Genomic DNA, 24608 nt, shown 5'->3' with positions numbered 1-24608 from the left:
AGTCACAAAGTAAATGCCCTTGTGTAACCAGCACCTAGATAAATAAATTGAGGGATTATTTGGTGGGGGCGAGGGTGGGGTGGGAAAGCAGGTATTCAGTGCCATGGATGGTAATCAAGGAACTTCCTTTATTGAGGCCTTTGGTGCCCTTGTGCATGTGATGTACACAGTAGGTGTGCATCAGCCAGCTAGGGTTGCAGTAGCAAAATGCCATAGACTGGATGGCTTAAACATAGCAGTTTATTTCCTCATGGTCTTGGAGGCTGAGAGGGCAGGGTCAGGGCTCCAGCCAGTTAGGAGCTGGTGAGGGCCCTCCTCTGGGCTCGCAGATGGCTGCCTTCCCACTGTGTCCTCATACGGCCTTTCCTCGGTGCTTCCACTTGGAAAGAGAGAATTGGGAGAGTCAGCGGCCAGTGGTGGGGGTGGGGTGCCCGAGTCTCTAGGGTCTCTTCTTATAAGGACACAGATCCTATTGGATCAGGGCTCCACCCCTATGACCTTATTTAACCTTAATTACTTCCCTAGAGGTCCTGTCTTCAAATATAACCACCTGGGGGCTGGGGCCTCAACATATGAGTTTTAGGGGACACGAACTATCAGTCCATAACAGGGTGTCAGCCGTGGCATTTACTGGCTGCCCAGCTATCAGGATGCTGTGCAGTGGCATGTGAGTCACCCAGGCCAGTTCCCTTGTGGGGAACTGGTATTCTTAGCCTGTTGATATGACAAAACAGGCTAAGAGTTGTTTTTTATAATGCTTTCCATTATTTATTTAACCTTCTCACTTTTCCAGAAAAGCATTGAGTAATCATAGATCATCTCCAGAAACATTATTTTTGGTCTCTAATCACTTATTTTTTTCAGCTTTACTGAGGTATACAATGAGAGTTTTTAATGCTGTGTTTAGCTGAGATCCAAGTACAGTCTGAGTATTAATCTGAGTATTAATTAAATTAGCCTCCCACTAATTTATCGGAGTGTTGTTTGAATGCCATGCATCCTGGATGTAGAATTCAGTCACTAACTGGCCTGACTCAAACTGCATTGAGGGCATTTGAGATTAAAAAAAAATACCTGGATAGTTCCTTCAACTTGCTCAAAATACTCCTTGCTCCATCAGCCAGTGCTCACATGAGAAGTATATTCCCATCACCCTTATTTCCACCCTTTCATGCTGTACTAGGAAGTCAAGTCTGATGTTTGTAGGATAACCCTAGGGCATCATAAGGTCCCTGGGCACTTCTCTGGTTATGAGGAAATGTATGTTGTTCTGCGAAGGTTCAAAAGTAAACATATTTTATTGGGCTATTCCAGTGCCTTCAAAATTGGTAGTGTGGGAGGTACAGACTTAGACGAGCAGAATGAAAGGGAGCCCAGCAGAGCTTATTAGTCTCACACTAACTCCGCCTCATGCATATCTGACAAAAGAGAGAAGTCACAGGTTGGGTCACAAGAGGAAGGCCAGTGTAACTGCTGGTGTTTGGGCCATTTCCATCAGCATCCTTCCTTGTTAATCACACTGCAGACTGAACAGGGTTGTATATCTAAACCATCATCATGTTTTTACAAAAGTTTGAGGGATTTTTTTTTTTTGTCAAGGATATGCAGACTTTTTGCCCTTCAGATTGACTTTTGAACTGAACTTTCACTTGCTCAGGTTGCAACTCCACCATATTTCATTAGTGAAGCCAACTAATTCTTGGTTCCCTTAGAAAATAAAGAATGCTACCAGTGGCAGATGAAGCATTTACAAATAAATATGCAGGATAAGTTTAGATCCTCTTTTGCAATTTATATGTACTTGTGGGAATTTTATATTGTGTTCTGGAGGAAACTTTCTACAGGGTGGTAATGAGGTGACATCTATGCTGTCTCTTATTGTAGGTACGAAGAAATGCTAAGGACCAAAACCCTACCGATATCCAAGCTCTCCTATTCTGCCAGTCAGTTTTACTTGGAAGCTGCAGCGAAGTACCTTAGTGCAAATAAGATCAAGGAGATGATGGCTGTCCTCTCAAAGCTGGACACGGAAGACCAGCTGGTGTTCCTCAAGTCTCGGAAGCGGCTAGCAGAAGCTGCAGACCTGCTGAACAGGGAAGGTCGGAGGGAAGAGGCTGCCTTGCTGATGAAGCAACACGGCTGCCTCTTGGAGGCTGCCAGGCTCACTGCCGACAAGGACTTCCAGGCCTCGTGTCTGCTGGGGGCTGCCCGCCTCAATGTGGCCAGGGGCTCCGATGCAGAGCGTACCAAGGCCATTCTGCAAGAAGCCCTTGATCTCTGCTGTCAAACCAACCAGCTTTCTGGCATCGCTGAGGCCCACTTCCTGCAGGGGGTACTCCTGAGAGACTTTCAGAAGCTCAAGGAGGCCTTCCTCAAGTTTGAATCCCTCAACCACGCGGCTGGAGTGGTGGAAGCACTCTATGCAGCCACTGGCCACTGTGAGACTGGGCCGGAGAGTGTGCTGGCCCTGGCCCCGGCAGGCTTGGAGCTGCTCCTCGATCTGGTCAGGGCCCTCAAGAAAGTGACCAACAATGCGGAGAAGGAGATGGTCAAGTCTTGCTTTGAGGTTTTTGGGATTTCTCAGGTGGATGCCAAGTATTGCCAGATTGCTCAGAATGACCCTGGGCCCATATTAAGAATAATCGTTGACCTGAATTTGAACTTGAGAGAGAAGAAAACAAAAGAGCACTTCTTGATAACAACTGACCATGTGAAACTAGCCCTGAACAAGCACCTTTTGAACAGGCTGTGTCAGATCACACAGAGCCTGCTTGGGAAGACCTACCCGGGTGTCTGTGCCAGGGTCATCATAGGCTTAAAATGTGAGGATGAAAACTGTGAAGCTTTCCACAGGCCCCTGCGGCGTTGTGAGGCCAAGTGTTTGGTTCAGTCCAAACTGCACCTGGTGGCGATCAATGGCTTGCTTTTGGAAGCCAAAAAAGTCTTCCCTAAAATCTTAGCTAAAGAACTTGAAGAAATCGATTATATTTTGTCTACAGACACATATAGACTCTGCAAATCCTTCCTGAATGTCCTCTTCCCTAAACATTTTCATCAGAGGGTGTTGTCAGAAAACGCCATGGCATGCAAAGAAATCCTCAAACCAGGTGGCAGAGCCTTCCGGTCTTACAGGTTTGCTCTGAAAGAGTACATCCATTTTCTGTTCCAAAAAGAAAGCGCACAAAACCGCCGGGAGTCTACAGACCTGTGGCTGAGGGCCATGCAGGCTTTCCTTCTCTCTTCCAACTACCCAGCGGAGTTTGAGAAGCTGCTGCACAAGGAGGAGGACAGCTACAACAGGGAGCGCAAAGCTCTCCAGTCGGAAAGAGGAAGGGGGCCGGGGAGAGGCAGCAGGAAGAAAGGAGTGGAAGGGAAATTTGGCATGCTGGTGCCCAACAAGGATGAGCAGAGTGCCGACAAGACCCATCTGTGCTTCATCCGGCTGCTGGAGAACTGCATGGACCAGTTCTACGTGTACAGGAACCCAGAAAACTGCAAGAGGCTCTTTTTCCGGTTCATGAATGTCCTTGTCAGGCGGTGCCAAGAGCCGCTCATCCCCAGCATTGGAAACACGGTGGCCCTGCTGGAGTTCCAGTTCATCCACTGCGGGGCGGTCCTGGCCCGCCTCTCCAGGAACACCGTCCTGTGCCTCCCCAAGAGCTACCTCGCACTCTTGCACTACTGGGAGTTCCTGTTCAGCAGGAAGGACAGGGAGCCCCGGGATGTGTTCTCCATCATTCAGGAATACAAGCCCAGGGACGTGACAAGAGCCATTCAGGACTTCCGGTTCCACCTCTCCTACCTGGTCAAGGTGCTCTGCGGCTACGAGAACGCGCACTTCAATGTCCTGCTGGACGCCTTTGCTGAGATAGACTGCGTGGTCTCCGGGGAGGCGGAGCGGGCACTGGTGCTGTGCTTGGTGATGCTGGTGAATGCCCAGGCGGTCCTGCGGCCGCACTGCCGGCCTCTCCTGTCCTGCCACTTCCAGGAGATGGAGGCCAGGCTCCAGCTGATGAGCACGGACTTCCCGGGCCAGGTGCCTGAGAGGCTCCTGAGAGCAGTGAGGCGCGTGCTGGTGGCAGTCAATGCCAAGTCTGTGGCTGAGGTGCTGCAGGACCTGCTCTTTGAGCGGGACGGGGAGTACCTGATGGACTGCTCCTGGCGGTGGGACAGTGGGCATACCTCGGGGACTGTGATCTGCGGCCTTTACCACGAGGAGGTCAGACTAAACCGCCTGCTCTGTGTGGACCCCATGAAGGACCTTGCTGAACCAGAGTGTGAGTGTGGGCAGGATGAGGCTGATGAGCTGGCATTAGAAGAGCGAGACTATCTCCTCACCACCATCCTCTCCCAGAAGCAGTGGAAGGCGTCTATCCAGCGCAAGCTGAGGAGAGCGTGCCTGGTGGTGTCCCTCTGCATCAGCTGGAGGAGAAGGGTGGGCGCCCTGACGGAGTGCTGCAGGGAGGAGAATAGGGAGCCTGCAGCTGGGAGTTTCAAAAGGGCCGACGTGGACAGGACCCAGTGCGACCTGTGTGGCGTGAAGTTCACCCGCGCTCCTGAAAGCTACTTTGGTCCCTCTGAAGCATTTGAGGGGTCAGCTTCCAAGGCAGCGGCTCTGTCTGGGGCTGGGCAGGAAGATAGGGGGGGTCCAGATTGGAGCAGTGTGTCCTATGAGCATCACGTTCTTCTGGAGGGCCACCAGAGGCAGCAGATGGCCTACCAGAAATACTCTGAGTTTTTCCGGGAGACGGTGGACCCGGCCATTGATGAAGGCAAACTGGTGGTGCAGGACCTGGAGCAGAGCATGTGGGTCTGCAGCCACCTGGGCTCCAAAGAGCATAGCCACATGCTGCAGAGGAAGGTTCAGGAGAACATCAAGAAGGTTTTGGATATGGTGGAGGACCTCTACCGGCGGAAGGCCTGGGCTGGCGGTAAGGGGCCCTCAGAAGTGGGGGTAGGGCCTGGGCTCTGTGAATGCATGTCAGAGTTAAGTCCACTGTGGCCATGTCTGACTGGGTTGGTGGAACTTGGCATTAGCAGAACATGAGTGAGGCATGTGTGCCCTCAGATTAGAGCAATACCCTGTGGTTTGGACCACTTTGCCCCAGTTAGGACTTTGTGATTATCTTGGGCCAGGATGGTCTCCCCTGGCACTACAGACAAGACAAGAGCTTGCTAACTAATTCTGTGGTGAAGATCTAGGGACAGTGCTTAAAGTCCTAAGGAAATGCTTTAGCTTTTGTTCATTGTTCCACCATCATTCCTTGAACATACTCTGTGCAGACCCTCGACTGAGAACTAGAGGCATGCAGCTGTTTCCTTCCTTTTAGGAGGATCCTTCCACCGTACCCAGTGTGAGCCCTTCATCACGAGAATTCCACTCTGGTCTTTGAATTCAATTTCCTCTGCCTTCCTTATCAGCCACTTCTTAGCAACACTGCATGGAAGTTATGTTATATATAAAATCAGTCCCATGGCATATTTAAAAATCATTCTATAATTCAGATACTCCAGCTTAAGGATTAATGACATTTTGAACAAAGGCTTCCTTGAAAGGTTTGCTGTGGGCAGTCTCTACAGTCACACAGTGGTGGCACCAGGCTAGCATCTCACTGCAGCTGGTCCTCACGGTGGCAGATGGCGGTCATGGGTCCTTACCCTGTGGGGAAATGTGGACATGCTCTTGGCAAGTAGGGGCTTTGGCTCCAGGGCTCTGGTCTGTCCCACAGCCCCTTCACTCAAAGCTCTTGCTCCTTGGCTCCCACAGCTGAGGAGGTGATGGCTCGGCTTGTCAGTGTTCTGATCCCGTCTGTCAGGACCGCACGGGAGTGGCTGATGCAAACGGAACTCCGCTTGAAGGAGGAAGGTAAGGAGTCCTTTATCCAGGGCAGTGCCCTGGGTCTCAGGATTCTGGGTTCGGCTGACCTGCAGGCCGGTCTGCCATGGGCACTCACTCTGAGCGTCAGATGATAGGTAGCAAAGCAGCTGAGTTCCCCCTCTGACCTCGAGGACGTTATTCTGGGCTCACCTCAGTTGCCTTTACAAAAACCTCTTGCCACTCGTGAGCAATTAATCAATGTTCAGTCACCACTCATGCTCTACATGGTGACTCCTGAGGAGAGACAAGGTGTTGTGTAGCCATCTCTTGCTAAGTATATTTGCTGGTGTCAGCCATTCACATGAGTCAGTGAATATTTATTGGCTCTCTAATGTGTATCAGCGCTGTTTGGGATGTGGGGATATGAAACAGCAAATTTGTGAATAAGACAGACACAAACATGGGGGGTGCGCATGCCCCCTACAGGGGGTCACAGGCTTCGGCAGAATGAGTCGGGTCCTCCAGCAGAGTTGTCTCATCTGGTTCCATGCGGTCTGCGAGGCCTCCCTCGTGTCCACCCCACCTGCCACCCACCGTGGCTGGACCTCTTCTCACTCTGAGCATCGCACCTGCCCCAGATTGTCCTTTCTGGGTCCCTCTCATCCAGATGCTACTGGAAAATCCAGACCCCAGAGCAGGGAGAACTTAAAGGGACTTGGCACAAGTGTCTGCGCCAAGAAGAAATCTTCAGAATACAGTCCCTGCTGGGCTGTGAATTTTGTGGTTGCTTCAGAGGAGGATAGCTGGTATACCAAGTCACGTCTGCAGCCAAGTTAGGTTTGGTTTGATTCTTCCATTTAAACGGCTTCTGATGCAAGGCCAGAGGGAGCAGCCTGTCAAAGAGCCTCGTTCCCGATAAGGGTGTTTGCTTTGGCTTTGACACAGGCTTTTTCCCTTTAATTTAAAGCAGTGATCACGAGACACTAGGCTTGGATGTTGTATTTTACAGTGGAGTGAGAAAAATCACCATTCTCCACCTTGTCCACCTTGTTTCTGTTTTTTTTTCTTTTTCTTTTCAAACAGGTGTCGTCCAGGAAGATGATTACCAACACGAAGCTGAAGACTTTGGTGAGCTCCGTCCCATCAGGCGCTGGCGGAAAGGTGGAAAGCAGAGGAGGTGCTAAGGTCCACACAGCTGCTGCCTCCTGTGCCTTCAGCACCTTCCGTCCTGACTTAGAGTTCTGAGTGCTGGGGCAGGAGGGAAAAGGATGCAGGTGAGCCTGAGGACCAGGGGGTCTAGTGGCCCCTTGCTTCTGTTCCTGCCCTGCGGCCTTGGGGTCCGATGCTCGCTCACCTGCAGGGGCCTCCTGTGCTGCTCACGCTGAAGGGGAGAGCACTAGTTCTCCCTGGGACTTGCTCAGATGAGAGCACTCTCAGCTGAAGGCAGCCACGGACTCCTCACCCGAAAGCCTGCTGTGCTGTGGCTCATGACATCCCGATGAGTCAATAGCAGGGGGCAGGCCTCACCTCAAAAGTTGCCACTGTTCTGGTGGGAAATCCCTCTACAGATTCCTTGTCCCCCTTTCACGTGGCTGCAACACCAAAAGAACATGAGCTGTGTGTGCCCAGGGTCCATGAGTCCCTGCCACTGCCATCTGACCCCAGGCCATACTGTGGTCACCTCTGAGCCTACTTGTAGCAACTTTCCTCCTGTTACATATCAGCCATTTCTCTTTGTGACATCTCTTCCCAACTCCCCATATTTTGTGGCCTTTCTGTGCTACCTATGTGGTCATGGTTAGACACCTAGCATATAGTCAAGAGTTCCCCAGGAAAAGAGGGCTGGGGGGTGTTGTGGGGGTCCCGGCCCGCCACTCTGAGGCCGTCCTAACGCTGCCTTGGCTGTGATGCACACATTCCAAAGAAGGTTTGCAGGTAGCCCTACAGGCCTTGTTTTCCTGTTCTCCCTGGCATGTTTGCCATCCCTGCTTAGGCTGACATTCTGAGAAGATTCCCTACTGAGCACACCACAGTGGGAGAGTGACCTGCAGGTCAGGGACAGAGAATGGAGGAGGAAGGCAGCCTTACAGTGCCAGTCCATGGGACTTGGCTGTGAATCACTGCCCCATGCTTGGTAGGCCCTTTAAGAGGAGGGGATGTGGGCCTGTTTGCAGGAGGCCACTGCTTACCCCCAGCCCCACTGAGCCAGCAGCCACCAGGAAGGCCCATCCAGGAAGGCCTCACTGCCCACCCCTCGCCCACTGCTCAGCTCGGCCTGGTGCAGAGGTCCGGCTCCTGGTGTTGGTCCTTTATCTTTTGGTCATCTCGGCAGAACTCCCTGTGCTGCTCCCTCCCTGCGCTGCTCTCTGCTGCGTGCTGTTTTCTCTTTGTTGTCTTTCCAAATGACTCTTTTTCCTTGAAATGTTTATGTTTCTAATTTTTATTCCAGATGTTTTTTAATAAATTTCACTCCCAAAAGAAAATAAGAGAAAAAAACCAATCAAATCTTGTATTATCATGTTTCTATAAAGTTAAATCATTTCTCTTACATGGAGCTGTCCATTTGTTTTATTTCCAGCCTCCACTCAGAGAACGAAGGGTGGGTCTCGGAGCTGGTTCTTTCTGGTCAGCTGGTTGATGCTGATCAGGGCAGAAGCTTCTGCGCCTTCTCAAGTCAAGACATCTGGGAGCAGAGAAATAGGGGCAAAAAGCCTGGGGCTCGCCCTGGTGGCAGGGTCCCTTGACGGCCTGCCTGTGCAGACTCTTTCCCTTTGATGCTCCCACATGCAGGGTGTGACTGTGAGGAGTTGTCAGTGCCATTTAACAGCACTGCCCCCTGATAAGAACATAGGCTGGGAGGCAGGACACCTGGGGTCAGTCCTTATCCTGCCCTCATGAGCGTGTAGCTGGGTGAGTCAGGTCTGCTCAACACTGGGTGTCTTAATGCTACATGTGACACCCATGGGGACTCATGATCTGTGGGAGAGGGATGTAGACTGGGAACCGCCGTGACAGAACTGTGTCCACAGCAGGAGGCAGCAGCATGTGCTAGCCCAGCCAGGCCGCGTCTCCCCTCCTGGGGAATTATGTGTTCTCAGGGTCCTTTCTAGCCCGACGCAGACTTATTCTGAAGTGGTTGCCGTGGGTTTGAACAGCCTCAGTCTTGACTCTGTGACCTCAGTGCTTGTGTCACGCAAACAGAACTCCTAAGTTTTACAGAACCAAGTGTCCTCCGACCCTGTGTGCCAAGCTCAGGAGGCTCCTAACTGGGACAGAAGATCCTGATACCTTCCGGGTCAGCACTGATACAGCTGCCTGGAGAGAATCGCCTGAGACTCCCTCTCCCCGGCTCACAGGGGCCCATGGAGTGTGGGAGTGGAGCGGGGAGGAGGGTGACCTCAGCGGCGCCCAGGGATGACTGGGTCCTGAGCCCAGGCTTGTAGCAGGGCCTTGCCTGGGAGTCCAGGATGTGTATGTGTGCCAGGGGTCCCCAAGACCACCCTCAGGGCTCACAGGACGCAGATACAGTTGTAACTTGGCTTTGACTGATTACAACAAAAGCGTGCCAAGCACCATCTCAGAGGGAAGAGGTCATGGGCACAGTCTGGGGAATACCAGCTGCTGGCTTCCGAGGGTCCTCCTCGTCAGTCTCACGGTACATGTTTCATTCCCCAGCAACAAGTGTGACTGCATACGGGAAATGTTGCCAGTGAGAAAACCTAGTGGAGAGACAGCTTCAGGGGTGATACTGGGGGCTGGTCATATGTGCATCTGCTGCCCAGCACATATCAAAGTCCCAGGGTCTCAGAAGGAAAGCAGGTGTTGAGCATGAACCACATTCTTTGCACAGTTTGGACACTGCGAATGGCAGGAACCCTCCTGCAACTCAAGTTCCCAAACACACCAGCCTGGGGCCAGCCTGGTACACAGGTAAGATGGAAGCTGGCAGACTGCAGCATTCCCCTGCCCCTCCCCAGGCGCTCTGTGTGGTCACAGCCCCAGCTCACCTTCTGCAGCCCTGTGTATCCAGCTTTTGGATAAGCACATACATACCTTCTGCCTATCTCCGCAGTCAGGAAGATGACTTTTCAGGGACAGTTCACCCAAAAACCCATCATGTAGAGTCCACTGTCTTCCTAACCACCTCCAACATTGATTCCCTGCTCTCTGCAGCCAGTGTTAACCATTCTGAATGCTGTCTGAATCCCTGGAGGCCTGCTGGGGCGGGGTGGGGCTGGGCGGCTCAGGGGGCTGAGCCCTCCTTTCCTTCCACTAACACACATGTGCTTCTGTCTGCGCAGTACATGCGTCTCAGCTGTACAAGAAATGTGCAGCTTTAATTCAAGTTCAGTTTAATTAAAATCCTACTCCAAGCCCTGTTTGGTGGGAAATTCAGCCCAAGTCCTTACTGGGGGACCGTCTGCTTCCCTGGAGTCTCTGAAGTCTTAGGAGGCCTGAGTCGTGTTGGTAGAATGAGGAAGGCCTCCTTCCCCTCAGTTCGTTATAGCCACTACTGACACACTCCCTGTCTGGGCTGGTGGGCTGTCCAAGTCGCTGGGCCACTTCCCTTCTGCTGAGCTGAGCTTGGCAAGCTAGGAGTCCTGGGGCATCTGGTCCAGCCCCTGCAGTTTCCCCACCTCCCATGCATTTCAATGAGGGTGAGTGCAGGTCCCCACTGGTCCTGACATCTGACTCTGCCTCAGCCCAGAACCAAGGGATCCTAAAGGAAAGGGCAGGGAGAGGAGCCTGCGGAGGGAAGGCCACACATTCACAGCTGAAGAAGGAGCTGAGCGCCATGGTCGGTCACCTTCAGAGATGGCCACTCTCTAGTCCTCCCCATCCCTGCGTGTGTGTCCCCACCCTCAGGACTACATAGATTGCAGCAGAAGTGACATGCCCATCCTGGTCTGGCCTTTAAGAGGTCTGGCAGCTTCTGCTTTTCCTTGGGTCCTACTGCCCTGAGACCACCATGCTGTGAAGAAGCCCGAGCTGGCCAGGTGGAGAAGCCTTGGGGAGGAGCCACCATTCAAGTGGGTGATGCCTGCTTTGGTGTTTTGGCCCAGGCTTCTGCTCACAGAGGCCGAGTCAGTGACTCGGGATGATGCCAGCGAGGCAGGACCACCCTCTGAGATCTGCCCAAATCAGCTGAGGAGTAGAAGGCATCATCACTCGCAGCTGCTGGCTATTGGGGTGGTTCGCCTACTGCGCGGCCGTCGGGCACTGTTGGGCATGTGCATCTCCGATTTCTGATTCCTACAGCGACAATCACTGAGTCCCGTGTGTAAAGCGAGGGGTTTGCCTGAGGTGAGCAGAAAGGGTTTCCTCCTCCCGTTTCCCTGGTCTGGTGGGGATCCCAGTGCCCTCCCCCTAGAACCCTGAGGAATCCTAGAACACAGTCCTGGAAGCCTGCCTTTGTCACTTGGCCACCTCCTCTCCAGACCCTGACCTCTGGCTGGCCCTGCGAGGCCTCCCCAGCAGCAGAGGGCAACCTGCTGGCGCTCCTCTGACCAGTGCTCTGGGGTCTTTCCCTCAGCGCCTGGGATCCTGGTTCTGCTGGGACAAGGGCAGCCAAGACTGCTGCTGTCACCTCAGGGCAGGGCTGCCCCTCACAGTAGTGGGGTCTGGGTAAGAGTGTAAGAGACACCCCTTCCCCCAGGCCTCTCCTCCCACTCACTGCCTCATCCTGCACCACAAAGGGACCCCCTGCATGTCGTTGGATGTTCGAGCCATACATCCAAGCTCATTACAGGTCCGTCCTCCCTTCTCCCCAAACAGCTACCCTTGGCTACCCCTTGGACCCAGTGCATCAGGAAAAAAGAGGCTCAGGGGCTTGAACAAGGGGCTTCAGAGTCCTGGAATGTGATCTGGAGGCTCTGTGGCTACACACTTCAGGTTGGGGGCACAGTACAGCAATTTGCTTAGCTATTTCTCCTCATGCATCTGTCTCCCTCAGGATCCTGGCAAGACAGGAGTCAGCCCCCTAGATTCTCCAGCCAGGATAACCTCAGTGCCTAACATCTCAATCTCTGTGTGTCTGTCTCTGCCTCTGCCACCCATACATACATGTGTACACGCACACGCACAAACACAGATCCCTCTCCTAGCCCTGCTTCAGCAGGATGATCCTAGTCTGGGATGCCTCAAATGTTCCTGATCAATCCCATGTAACTGCCAGACACCTGGGGTCCTGGGGTGTTCAGCTTACCATCCTGAGGATGGATATGTCAGTTAGCAGGTAACTGCTCTCCTGACACAGATCTTTCCTAAGCAACTGAGCCTGGCTTTGCCTGATCTTGTAGCTCCAGGTATGCTTTGGAGATTCTGACTGTAGAGCTCAAGGTCAGGTGGGCAGCATGAGGAGCTGCCTCCCACCAGTAGGCACAGGGGATAGGGGCTCCGAGAAGTCCCTTGATTGAACCTGCTGGGCTTCCATTTCTCACCACAGCAGAGAAACCAGGCTTCAACAGCAGGCAGCTGATCCTCACTCCCACCCACTACCAGGAAAACTTGTCTCCCCACTTGCTAAGTGGGGAAGAAGCCATCAGCAAGGTCCCAAGCATTCTCTAGGTAGGCTGTTATTTTGAAACCTGTCCCTGGTGCTGCAGGATTCTAACCCGTTCAGAATTCTACATTCCCTGCTTATGACAGCTCAGGCCACCCTCCTTAGCAGTGATGCACCTTAATACCCCATAGGACTTTTTGAGGGGTGGGTTGCCCTGGGGAAATGGGCCACCACAGCGCCTTTGAAGTGAGACAGAAGATTGGATCTTAGCCTCTTACACTGGCAGTAGGAGTTCAGGCCCATTATTTGATGCTGCTGAGCATTGGGGTCTTTGTGAAATGGCAACAATGACACCAGCTTATAGCTTGGTTGCAGTTGCCCAGTGGCCCTCCATCCCATGGGTGGGCCAAGAAGGTGGGAAGTTTGGACTGGGATTGTTTCCAGGGCAGGGAGGGGCAGTCACGAGCAACAGTGAGCTCTGGGGACAAAGCTGGGCCAGCTTTTGTGCGCCCTTTGTGGAGGTGGGGACATCTTAGCTGGAATAGACTTGTTCTACGTGATTTTCATTCTCTTCAGGGGACCAGTGGGCTACCCTGGACAGGTCCTTCTGGTGGAGAGAGCAGAGCACAGAGAGGAAGCCAAAACCCAGAGTCCTTTGAAACCTAGGCTTGGAACTGACACCCCGTTATTTCTGCCCCACTGTATTGGCCAAAGCAAGTCACATGGGTGTCAGGGTCTGAGAGTCATGTCCCACTCACAGTGAGAGAGCCCTGAACAGATTACCTGACGAAGGCAAAAGGCCCAGACACAAGAAGTGAATTGGGTTGTTAACGCAAACCTCCCATTTGCCCCAGTGCTGCTTCTGAAGAGTTTCGTTGGCCCTCATATAACCACCTTTGATCATATACCCTTGAACTTAAAACAGCTATTTTGGATAGTATATTTTGAAATGAGCTATTTTTGGCTGGGTTTTTAACCTATAAGCACACCAATTAGGCACATAACATAAAACACTAAAACAACACAAGAGTATACAATGAATATTAAATCTTCTTTCCTCCCTGATTGCTGGCTTCCTAGTTTTCCTCCCAATACTATTGTCCTTTCTTTTTTTTTTTTTTGCTGAATAACATGTCTTATATGTATATATCAGTGTATAATAATCTGTCTCATTGTTTTTCAACTACGGTATACATACATCTTAGCAAGTCTCTTGATGGATACTTAGATTGTTTTCCCCCTTTCCCCATCACAAGCAATGATGTAGTTGTCCATTCACCTCTGCATATACATGAAAGCATGTTTATAGATAAATTTTTAGAAGTGAAATTGGTGGCACATAGAAGTTAAAGTCTATGTGCATTTGAGATTTTGATTTTGTCAGAGGGCCAGCCACTGAAGGTTAATTTATGCTTCCTTTTACAACATATGAGAAACACATTTTCCTTTATCCTTGCCAATGTATAATCACTCTTTTTGTTTAACTTTGTCAAAGGAATAGTTCTTTTTAGTAATCTGGGTGTTAATTATTAATTTCTAATATTGTTAGTGAGTTTATGAGAAGATTTCCAAACATTTAAAAGCTATTTGTATTTACTTTTCAGTGAAGAGTCTATTCATAATCTTCGACAATTTTTCTACTGGATTGTTGGTCGTATTTATCTGCAGGCACTCTTCATGTGAAAGGAAATTAGCCTCTTACTTACCATGTTGTACGTATTTCTTCAGAATTTGCAGTTTGACTTTGTTTAGTTTTTAATCTTGTGTGGCAGAGTTCTCTTTATTTTTCACCAATTCCTGTCTTCTATATTCCGCGTTATCTTTTTTACTGCTTCCTAGTTGACTTACGTTTCTGTGATTGGTTTATCTTTTCTTTCCTGAGTTTTGATATCATTTCTCATCTCCTGTGTTATCTTCCGATGTTGAGCTCTTGTTTCAAAGGGATGACTTTTCATTCATTTCTCAGGTCATGGTTGAATATTAGGCCATAATTTCCATTTGTTCTGTGGCAACATGCTTCTGGCATATGTTCATTTTCATCCAATTGTTTTTTTTCCTCTCCTGTTCCTCATTTTTCTTATACTTTCTGGCAGCGATTGTCAGAAGAATCGAATGAGAGAGGAGTCAGGGTTGTGTTCCCACTTAGTAGGTTCACAGTGAACTGGCTGCTGATATGGCAGTGTGTGTGTGTGTACGTTGAGTTGGTTAAGCTGATACATTGGTGCTGCCGAGATGCTCATAGTTCAGGCTCTGTCATATATCCAGCTTCATCCACAGAGTCTTCCTGCAAGATTATGTGTCTCTGTGGGTCCTGTCTTCATATGCAGCCTATTTCCCCTGCTAATTTATGGTGGTCCATGGGACCCAGGGGGTCTCCTAGAGCTGGCCTGCCGGACCCCACAGTCCCAGGTACAGTGTTGATTCCACCCTAAGAGGTGTTCTGCCCGCTTCAGAGCTTTACGTTTTGCAGGGTTTGTTTGGGAAAACATTAGAAGGTGTTTCAGCTCAGTGTCTCCCCAGGGTTAAGGAAAATAGAACTTGCTTTATTTTCTATACTGTAACTGAATTGCCAGTATAAACCCTGATCCTACAGGCTAGCAAGAAAGTCAGCTTCACCTTTTCCCATTTTTTCACACTTTCCCAAGATTCCCAGCACTTATTAGAAAGGGCCCTGGGAGTAGGTTGGGAGAAGGGGTTTAGGGCAGGTGAAAATGATGTGTGAAGCAAGCTGTATTCTTCCGAGGCCATCTGAGCCTGTGTTTTTACATCCTGGCACCTCAGAGACTACACGTTGTTCCTCAGTAACCATTCTTTCCTCTTAAAGAAACAGAATCCCTTGGGTTCAGCTGGTTAGTTACACAGACACCAGGAATTAAGAGTGCATTTTATGCCTCCTTTAGCTAAGGGTTCTGGTCAGAACTGGATGGAAACAGCATTAGCGTGTTCGACTTCTGGGAAGCCCTCTAGAGAGAGATCATGGCATTTTCCTTCTTTTCTTCCTACTGCTTGGGATATGGACAGATCTAGAGGCAGGGGGCCATATCAGATCATAAAATAGCATCAGAAATGTGGGCCACGCTCGGCTGAGTTCTAGACATCTTCTCTGAGGATGTCGTGCCAGGTCTAGACTGCCCACTTCTCAACTTGCACTTAAGAGCGAAATAAACTTCCATCTGGTTTATTTAAATATCCTTGTGGGTTATATGTCATTTACAGCTGAACTTGAGAAATCACAAAAAGAAAATGGAATTTTGGAGTTGAAAAGTACAACTGAAAAGGCAAAACCACACTCAGACACATACTCAAACTGTCAAAAGCCAAAAGCCACAGAGAGGATCTTGAAAACAGCAAGAGATGAGGAACTCATCACGTGCAAGGGCTCATTAAAAGGAAGGGCTAATTTCTTGTCAGAAACCTTGGATGGATTGTCAGTGGGAAGAGGTTCTCTGTGTCGTACCACCAGCACGTTTCTCTATGGAGGCTAGAGAAATACACGCAAGATGCCCATCACTGGGGGCGCCAGAACTGGAAAGGGGACAGGAGGGGCATCATTCCAGGTGCCTGCCCCTCAGAGCCGTGTGGCCATCGGAGAGCACCCTGTCTCTAGGGGCCTCTTCCACTGAGTGTCAGTTTGCCAGGTGTGTGGCAGGCCGGGGAACCAGGGGAGGGAGGCACAGGGCCCGTCAGCTGAAAGGGAAGGTGTGAACAGACAGACATGGGCCCAACTTTATGGCCAAGATTTGCTCCTTTGAGGCTAAGCCTGTTGCTCTGGACATTGTTGATTTTCAAACATTGAAGATGTTTCAGCCTTGTCTTCTCGCACAGACCAGGAGTTAGGACGACTGACTCTGCTCCCCGACATGTGCTTCTCTTGCGCTTTCTCCTAAAAGCGTGAAGGTCGCCCTGGCCCCAAGAGGCTCTGGGTGGGAGCTTTCTTGCTTAGCAGAAACTGGATTTGCTCACCTGGCTTCTAAGCCCTCTGCCGGGCTTGCCTGTGGAATGGCTGGGTTGCCTGGCAACGGGCTCAGACGTGGAGTCGGCGGGAGTGCCGAGGGATCTGCCCCCGCACAGGGGCCTCTCCTCTTACCCTGGAGGGTGAGGGCAGCAGTTTCAGCTGCCAAGACCGTGGTAGGCCAGCAGCAGTGGACAGGCTCTTTCTGCTGCAGCTTCCTACTTTATTCACGTTAACGGGATTTACTGCAATTATAAGCTGCCTCTTTCGTTTCCTTTTACCTTGTTTGTCTGGAGTTGGAATTTTGTCTTTTATCTGCCTCTGCATCTTCAGCACCTCCAGTGGTACCTGTCCATAGGCTCCCAGTACCTATTTCTTGAATGAATGAATGAACAAGTGATACAGGAATGACACTCCTGTGCTCTAGATTGGAGGTGAGAGATGGTGGTGGGCCTCCTGGAGCCTGCCTGGATGCCCCTCCTTCCTTCCCCAAGTGTGCGGAGAGGCTGCCTGTCAAGGCTTCAAGGTGAGGGGCCCTTTGACCGAAGAGGAAGGGGAGGTAGACCAGGCATGCATTCCAGGTCAGGCAGGGGTCTGGATTGGCAAGGATGTGATGACCACTTAGGCACAGGGTCACTACTGTGGCAGTGACCTTCACAGCGAATAGTTCTATGCTGGCTGTTCACAGAGCTCACTTCTCTAAAATTCTGTTACGCTCGGCCCCCTCGTGGTCCGCTGGAATGGATTGAGCCCAGACCCCAGGAACATACATGCAATCACTATATTTTTCCTTAACAAAGTCCCATAGGGGAAGTGATCCCATCAGCATGCCAACCCTCCAAGCCCACTGGTCTGGAACCCTGCAGACAGTCTGAAGATTATTCAGGCTGGAGCTCTGTCACAGCTCACCTGGTTGCAGTTCTACAGTTTAGTGTAAGATTTCTCATAATTCCAACTGAACACTACCCAGCGCTGCAGTTGTACCGCATGTGAAGTGTCTGCAAGGCTCTTTTTCCACGGAGCCTTGCAGCAGGCAGCCCCCTTGCCTTCCTCACACTCGGGAGAGAGGGGAGGACCATCCTTCCTGGAACCTATGTGGTCTCAGGTTTCTTTTGCAGACTGCTTCTCCAGGGCTGTGGTGATACTGCCCGACCAGTCCCACCAGTGTAAATTGCTTTTAGGTTGGCCCTGCTGGTCTAGCCCAACGCTGCTCCTAATGAGAAAACCCAGAAGGGTTTTAGACAAAATGATTCAGTCTTATCTTCTTCCATGGACCAAAGTTGGGACTCTGCCCCCTCATGCAAAATGAGGCCAATTACCTGTAGCGTGGGCTGTAGGACAGCACTAGGCATGTGCCAAGCAGAGTGTGGCCGTTTCAAAAATAGGCAGGACACCTCAAAATCTTGAGTTCATGCTGAATCTGCACAATTACCCCTGAGACTGGGGGGGAGGTCATTAATCTTTGACTTGTTACCTTCATAGAAAAGCTTATCACTTCATATGCAGGCTCTTTCCCAGGTGCCCCGGGTGCCCTTTCTCAGGTTCCTTTCCCAGTTCTTTCTCATTCTACACACCAATCTCATTCTACACACACTCCATTCAGGCCATCTCAGCACAGAAGCCCCCAGATGGCCCCTGAAGCACAGCCTCCGTGGGAGCGTGAGCTTGGAGCAAGGGGTCGGTAAATGCTGACAGGCACACGTTTGGTACCTGCCATGTTTTGTTGTCATAGCAACCGTTTATAAGACATTGCAGATACATCTCCAGAGCTCCTGGGGTGCACTGCTTTGCCACCGTGGGAAGATGGCTTTTGGCCTAACACCATGCCCCCCTCCACGAGATGGGGAAAGGAGAGTGCATCGGCCTCATGGAGAGTGGTTCAATGCCTGTGAGAGATCTGTCTGCCACAGTGGTGATTTTACAGGGCTCTCATCCTCCTTTCCAATAATCTGGGGGACCATTTAGGATTTCCCGCTGCTGCTCCTACATTACTGTAATGATCATAGATTTCCTGCTGCTCACTGAGCACTTACTGGGTGCCAGGCATGGTGTTCATGGCTTTATGCACCTGCGATATAACGAGTTTTAAGAAATAGGTGCTTGGTCATTCAGATGACTAACAGTGTATTTCTCAGTACACTTGGATTTCAGCCACAGTTCCTGAAAACACTTCAGAGCCTTAAGGTGGAACGGGTATCCTGTCATGTTACTGAGAGACTTTTGGACCCCACCCAAGGGCGGGGGGCTGGAGGCTGAATCAGCCAATGGCTAATGACTTAGTCAATGAGGACTATGCAAAGAAGCCCTCACAAAACCCCTAAGAAAAGATTATCTCTCTCCGCTCTGCTTCTCTGTTGGAGAGCGGTTCTGTGCTAGGGGAACCAGAACCAGAATGTGTCCGTGTGCCACCGAGCCAGGCCCCAGGCTCCACAAGGATAGAAGCTCCTTTATTTGGGGCCTTGCGCTATGCATCTCTTCATCTGGCTGTTAACTTGTATCTTTTATGGTGTCCTTTATTAAACTGGTAAAGGCAAGTGTTTTCTTGAGTTCTGTGAGCTGCTCTAGCAAAATAACCAAATGTAAGGGGGAGGCCGTGGGAACCTCCAATCTGTGGCTGGTTGGTAGAAGCACAGGGAACAGCCTGGGGCTTGAGACTGGCATGGAGTGCAGGGTGGAGGGCAACCTTGTAGGACGGAGTCCTTAACCTGGGGAATCTGATGTCATCTCCAGGCAGATAGTGCCAGAATTGAGTTGAGCATCTCAGACCCCCTGCTGGTATCTTAACAATTGCTTTGTGTTGACCCCCTTCCCATGTACCCCCTCAACTGGTTCACACTTTGGAATCAGGTCCAGGAACCCAAAAGGAGTTGGTGTGGAACACAGTACCCAATCTTATTCAATTCTCACAGCTGAGCATTAGTTGCTAAAGAAAAAATATTCATGAAAATATTCTTGCTGAAATTGGATAAGGCAGAGACAAATATGGAAGTCCAAAAGTCGGCCTAGTAGAAAAAGAATTCAGCAAAGTCTGAATAGGGTTTGGTCAACTGGAGAACCTTTGTCAGAGCCTCATTGGATTGATGAGGAAATGACCTCTGAGAGGTTAAGTAATTTGCCACCACTGGTAAGTGGCCCAGCTGAGGTTTTAACACAGGTAGATCGCTCTACATGCCTTATTTACACAGTGATGTTCAAATTTTGTCATTCCTACGATTCAGTCTGAGGACTTGGTAGAAAATGAAATTTAGATTCAGCAGGTGGAGTTTTACCCAGCACCCTCCTGCCCCTCCCAGGGACTTGGATGCAGACTGTCAGCCCCATCAGAGCCACACTCGGAAAACCACACCTTAGAGGTGGTGACTGCCTCCCTGTGAAAAGGTGTCTTGCTGGTCCTGCTTGCTCACCTTCAGAGTTGGCACTCAGCTAGGCCCTCACATAACGGGCAGCCTGCCCTGGTGCCCACAGACTCCTCTCCTCCCATCTCACACCCAACCTGGCCCTTGTCCCTGGTGAACCAGTTCTTGCAAAGAGAGACCATGAGCTTTGGCTTATTTTTAGGAAGTCCTTCTGAAATGCCCCTTTTATGCCACCGAACCTATTCTTATAAAACAAACAAATGCTTAAAAAATCCTGGTGCTCAGAAGACAGGCTCAGTGGCATTCCAAACTAAAGTTGTCCCAGTCAAGTCCAGAACATAGCACTCTACAGCCCTATGTGGCTAATCGGTTCCTTTAACTCTCATAATTCCCCATGTAAAGAGAACTCCACAGATCTAGCAGCCCCACAGCTGAAACAGCGCCTGAGGACCGCGGATGGACACTGTCTTTGCCAGTTTTCACTCGGGTAATTCTTGGCTTGACAATAACCAGTACCCACACAGCAGGCTCCCCAAACAATCTCAGCTCGCAGCAATGAGCCCCTGTTCCCCACTGGGCTCTCCATCTGGGTAGCTTCATGGCCACTTCAGACTTAATTCCTCCAAATTCATGCTTAGTTCCTGGCCCCCTGCAGCCTTTCTGCCTCTTCCTGACCTGGATTTGCTTGCTGGGATCACTCCGCCCAAGCTGAATGCTCAGGACTTCCCACGCTCCTGCCTTTGAGGACAGACCACCTGCTCACTCCAGGAAGTTCTCTCCTGGGAATTAAGGCTGAGAACCAGAAATGACTTCTTACTTGCTTCAGTGAATTCCTGGAGCCCGGTTTGTTTAGCCCTCTCATTTGGGCAAATAATTCCCTTCTCAGGACAATATTTTTTCCACCTGTGCAAACATTCAGTTATTAAGCAACTGTTTACTTATCAATATTTACTGTAAGACTCTAAAATTATGCTGTGTCCACCGAGGAGGAGCAAAATGTGCCACCCCCAAATATGCTGCTTTGGCATACAGGTAATTTTGAGCTGAAGGCAATTGAGCAGAAGCAGATACAAGGAAAGCTCTCTGCCTTCCTCCTCTTTGCCTAAAAGCAGGCCATACAATTGTAAAGGTGTCACCCCTTCCTTCTTTACCAGCAATGACAGAAGTTAATCACTGGAGACAACTCTAGATCCCTAAAGCCCAGAGAGGACGCCGTAGGAATCTACAGAACAAACCTTCCCAGCTAGGATTTGCCTACCTTTTATGTCTCCATATATTTGCCTTCTCACAATTTGCCACTCCTGAAGCTTAAAGTTCTTTTCCTTTATACTGTCACTTCTCTAAAAATGTATTGTTCTTTTTTAAGATACTATAGAAGCCCAAGTTGTCACCATGCCTTTGAGGTGCTCATCCCCCAGTGCTTCTATGTGTGTGCATGAAGCCCATGTTAATAAACTTGTTTATATTTTTCTTGTTTATTTGTCCTTTGTCAGTCTAATTTATAGGGCCCCCTGAGGGGAACCTACATGGACAGAGAAAATAATTTGTCTTTTCTCCCCCACACCACCAATCCTAAACTATAATGTGTTGGGGAAGTAGATTAAAGCAAAACCTTTTTCTGGCCCAGAGATGCTCTCCACAAAGGCAGTAGAGAAAGGAAACACTTGTAATACTGTACATGCAGAATGTGATTGAATAAACCAGAATGTGTGCATCACTAGCAAGCTTGCAAAGCAATTGCAAAGATGGAAAGATCTTACCCTTTGCTATAGGCAAGCAGATACGACACCTTATATAGATGTTTTCAAGATAAATGATGAACTAGTCCTTAAGTAAGAGGATTGGGAGTGCCTTTTGTCTCACACAGGGTCACACCCCGTTGTCCTAAGTTGCACAGTCACTGGGGAGAATCCTTGTGTTGGCTTTATACAAGGAGAAACAAACTTCTCCTATCTTTGTGACAGGAGATTGTTTTGCAAATTGGAGCGAGAGGCCCCTGGGACTTAGGCGCCTGGGACTTACGCCCCTGCACTCACTTGGGTTGGGAGCAGGGTGCTGCCTCCCTTGATGTTTGCATTTAAAAGGTGGCTCCCAGGCCCTTGAGGAAGCATTCCTGAGTTGTGACACTGGCAAGACTGGCTTACTGAACCATTACACAGATGTGCAGAACTTGGAAGGACAGAGGAAGAAAGTCTCAAAGAAAAAGGAGGGGGAGAAGTCTGTCCTTTATTTCAATAGCAAGAATTACGCCTCTTAAAAAATCCATATGCCCTGACAAAGATCACAGACTTTGCTGGGTCCTAATTAGTTTCCCACCGTGAAGATCTGTCTCCAACCACTTGGTCCCAGACCCAGACCCCATAGGTGCCCGCCCTGATCTCCTGCTGAGACACAGCGAAGGGAGAGTGGGGACTGGACGGCAGCCTCCCTTGCAGGACGTTTAGCTCCAGCGGGTTTGCTTGCTCATCAGGTCATTTGGTGTCTTTTTGGCAAGTCGGCTTTGCCACTTGCATTCTTGCAGTCACTAAGTCTTTTGGGTCACGAGGTCCTTTTAAGTCATCAGAGCCCTTTTCAAAGTGTCCCTATTGTGTCTCTTCCGGGGGCCCACCCCTTAGCTGTAACCTCTTCCTTCCAGTCCGATCTCTCCTTTACGTGAGAACATTTCACCAAAGGAATGTTTCTGAAATAAAGCCCAGCTCTGTTTCTTAGGCTTCTGGTTCTCAGCACAGCCCCAAACACTTATAACAGGTTTTCTAGGTCTTGTCCCATCTTCTCTCTGCCTCCCACCCACACTGTTCCTCCTGTTCATCCGTATGTGCTGGTCCTTCATTCTTAGAGGCCTTCACTGTTTGCTCTGGTTGAAATGTGGCCCTAAAGATTATTGTTAAGGAAAAAGTTATCCTGACATTTGTTAAAATGGTAAGGAAGACTTTATTCAGGCCACAGGGGAGAGAGGTCAGGCTCAACTTGGCATATAACAAGGACAAGGGGGGTCTGTGGCCGTGAGCAGAGTGAGGGGGTCAGTGGGTGGAAAACCACCAAGAGGAGATGTGAAGGGGAGATTCCTCTGAAGCTGACCTAACAGGGTCCACGCTGAGGCAGGCCCAGTACTTAGACACCAGAGGGGGAGTGAGGATCCTGGTCACATTTCAAGGTAGGGGAACTCTTACCAAACCGACCTTGCAGGATTCTTCCTGAGACTGGTCTAAGCAGGCCAATGACAGGGTGAGGGTCAATGTTGAGCCCTACCTGAAAAGGGGGCCCTGGGATCCTAAGTTTGGTTAAGGAGCATATTCGTCATTAGGTGACATAAGGGCAAAAACAGAAACAGGATGCCACCGCTGCAGACGCTGCTAATTAACTGCAGCACTTCCCCTCTTGAGTCCAGACATGGCTTCTGAATCTGCTCAGTGGCATTACATATTAATCAGTGTTTCAAATATGCTCCAACCTATTTGCAAACAGCAAGAACCTGAGGTCAGACTTCTTGAGCTCAAATTCAGACCTTACCACTAGGTAGCTGTGTGAGTTTAGGCGAGTTACCTAGACTCTCTGTGATTCTGATCCCTCGTTTGTGAAACAGGGGTGGTGCTAGTACCTACTTCCTAGGGTTGTGGTGAAGATTAGGGGAGTTAATATATATGAAGTATGGGGAATAATGCCTGGTGCATAGCAAATGCTGGGGTGATGATGATGAAGATGGAATTGGAGGAGAAACACAGAGCAGCGCACTGACAGAGCCTGGCCAGGCTGAGCTGGAGCTCCTTCCAGGCCTCCTCACCCTCCTTGCAGAGGCAGAGTCCAGGCAGTGTGGGAGAGGCAGTCCCATGCTGTGGGAGACCACAGGGGAGGACAGGCAGCACGGGCAGGCACTGAGGCAGTGGTCTAAACATAGTGAAGCAAAATCATTGAACAATGTCAGGAAAAGGCATCAAGAGAGGACCCTGCTGTTTCCTTGGCCTCAACCTCTTTTCAGACTGAAGTCTCCTAATCCATAGTAGTTATTGTCATTTAATAATAAAAGTGCATCCCTGTTTCCTAGTCCTGGTCCTGTGGACTCTCCAGGTCCTTTATCTGTCTCCTGACAGGTATGTGTGCCTGCCCTGCTCTCGGCTGCTTGGCCAGCCTCTCTTGGTAAGTGAGCCTTAAGCTGACACAGGAAGGAGAAAATGCTGCCTAGATGAAGAGCATGGAAAAGGGGTTTTCAGAGGGGAAGGGCACACCGTGGCAAAGCCCCTGGGGTTGGAAGAACTTGGCATGAAGGCCAGAGTTCAGAGCAGATCAAAATGAGCGAGCATGGGAGAAGAGGCCAGAGAGGTGCACAGTGGGCCGGACCATGCAGGGGCTGCTGGCTGAGAGGAGCTTTGCCTGTTACTCCAAGAGCAAGAGCAGCCAGCTGATCTGAAGCAGGGGAGAGCCACTGAAGAAAGGTGCAGGAATATACAAAATATGGACTTAGGCTACCCAAAGGACATGTTTTTGCTGAATTCTGAGGTAAGTAGGTGTTAGACAGATGGGGGCAGAATACATGTGTGAGAATGTTCTAGACCAGGGGTTGACAAAGTTTCTCCATAAAAGGCCAGGGAGTAAATATTTCCAATTTTGTGGGCCACACAGTTTCTGTGGCTATTGTATGACCAAAGCAACTACAGACAATATGTAAATGAATGGGCCTGGCTGCATTCCAATAAAACTTTATTTACACAAACAAGTGGCAGGCAGGGTTGGCCTGTGGGCCAGTCATAATTTGCCAATCACTATATTCTAGGCCAAGGGAACAGCAGGTACAAAGCCTCTGAGATGAAGGGAATGAGAGACAATCAAGGAACAGATTCAGGGCCAGTGTGGCTGGAGTTAGTAAGCCAGGGGGTGAGTGAGCAGAAGAAGGAGGATGTGGGCAGGGGTGATGGTTAATGCGCTCATAGCCTATGTTCAGAATTTGGGATTTTCTTTTAATGGAAAGCCACTGAGTAATTTAAT

General features: G+C 50.1%; 1 protein-coding gene and 1 long non-coding RNA gene across 5 annotated transcripts in view; both read left to right on the top strand.

Moving 5' to 3' along the window:
- Positions 1-8368, top strand: part of TRANK1 (tetratricopeptide repeat and ankyrin repeat containing 1) — an 85771-nt gene extending 77403 nt beyond the window's left edge. For all 3 annotated transcript variants that reach the window (XM_073223776.1, XM_073223778.1, XM_073223777.1), the window contains 3 exons: positions 1885-4931; positions 5768-5866; positions 6902-8368. In XM_073223776.1, the coding sequence (XP_073079877.1) occupies positions 1885-4931; positions 5768-5866; positions 6902-7002 (3247 nt within the window). In that variant the 3' untranslated portion in view covers positions 7003-8368. The remainder of the gene's footprint in view (positions 1-1884; positions 4932-5767; positions 5867-6901) is intronic.
- A 660-nt stretch (positions 8369-9028) lies between these two features.
- LOC140846438 (uncharacterized) lies at positions 9029-24122 on the top strand. 2 transcript variants are annotated; one of them, XR_012125530.1, is made up of 4 exons: positions 9029-9113; positions 9669-9748; positions 10882-11122; positions 24010-24122. It is a non-coding gene; the product is annotated as an uncharacterized lncRNA (long non-coding RNA). The 2 variants fall into 2 exon arrangements; XR_012125531.1 differs by lacking the exon at positions 24010-24122 and adding an exon at positions 11594-11688.
- Positions 24123-24608: the final 486 nt, after the last annotated feature.

This window comes from Manis javanica, chromosome 15, assembly GCF_040802235.1.
Source record: "Manis javanica isolate MJ-LG chromosome 15, MJ_LKY, whole genome shotgun sequence".
Classification (NCBI taxonomy): Eukaryota; Metazoa; Chordata; class Mammalia; order Pholidota; family Manidae; genus Manis; species Manis javanica.
Note: the sequence above shows the minus strand (reverse complement) of the source record. Positions and strands in the feature narration are given on the sequence as shown.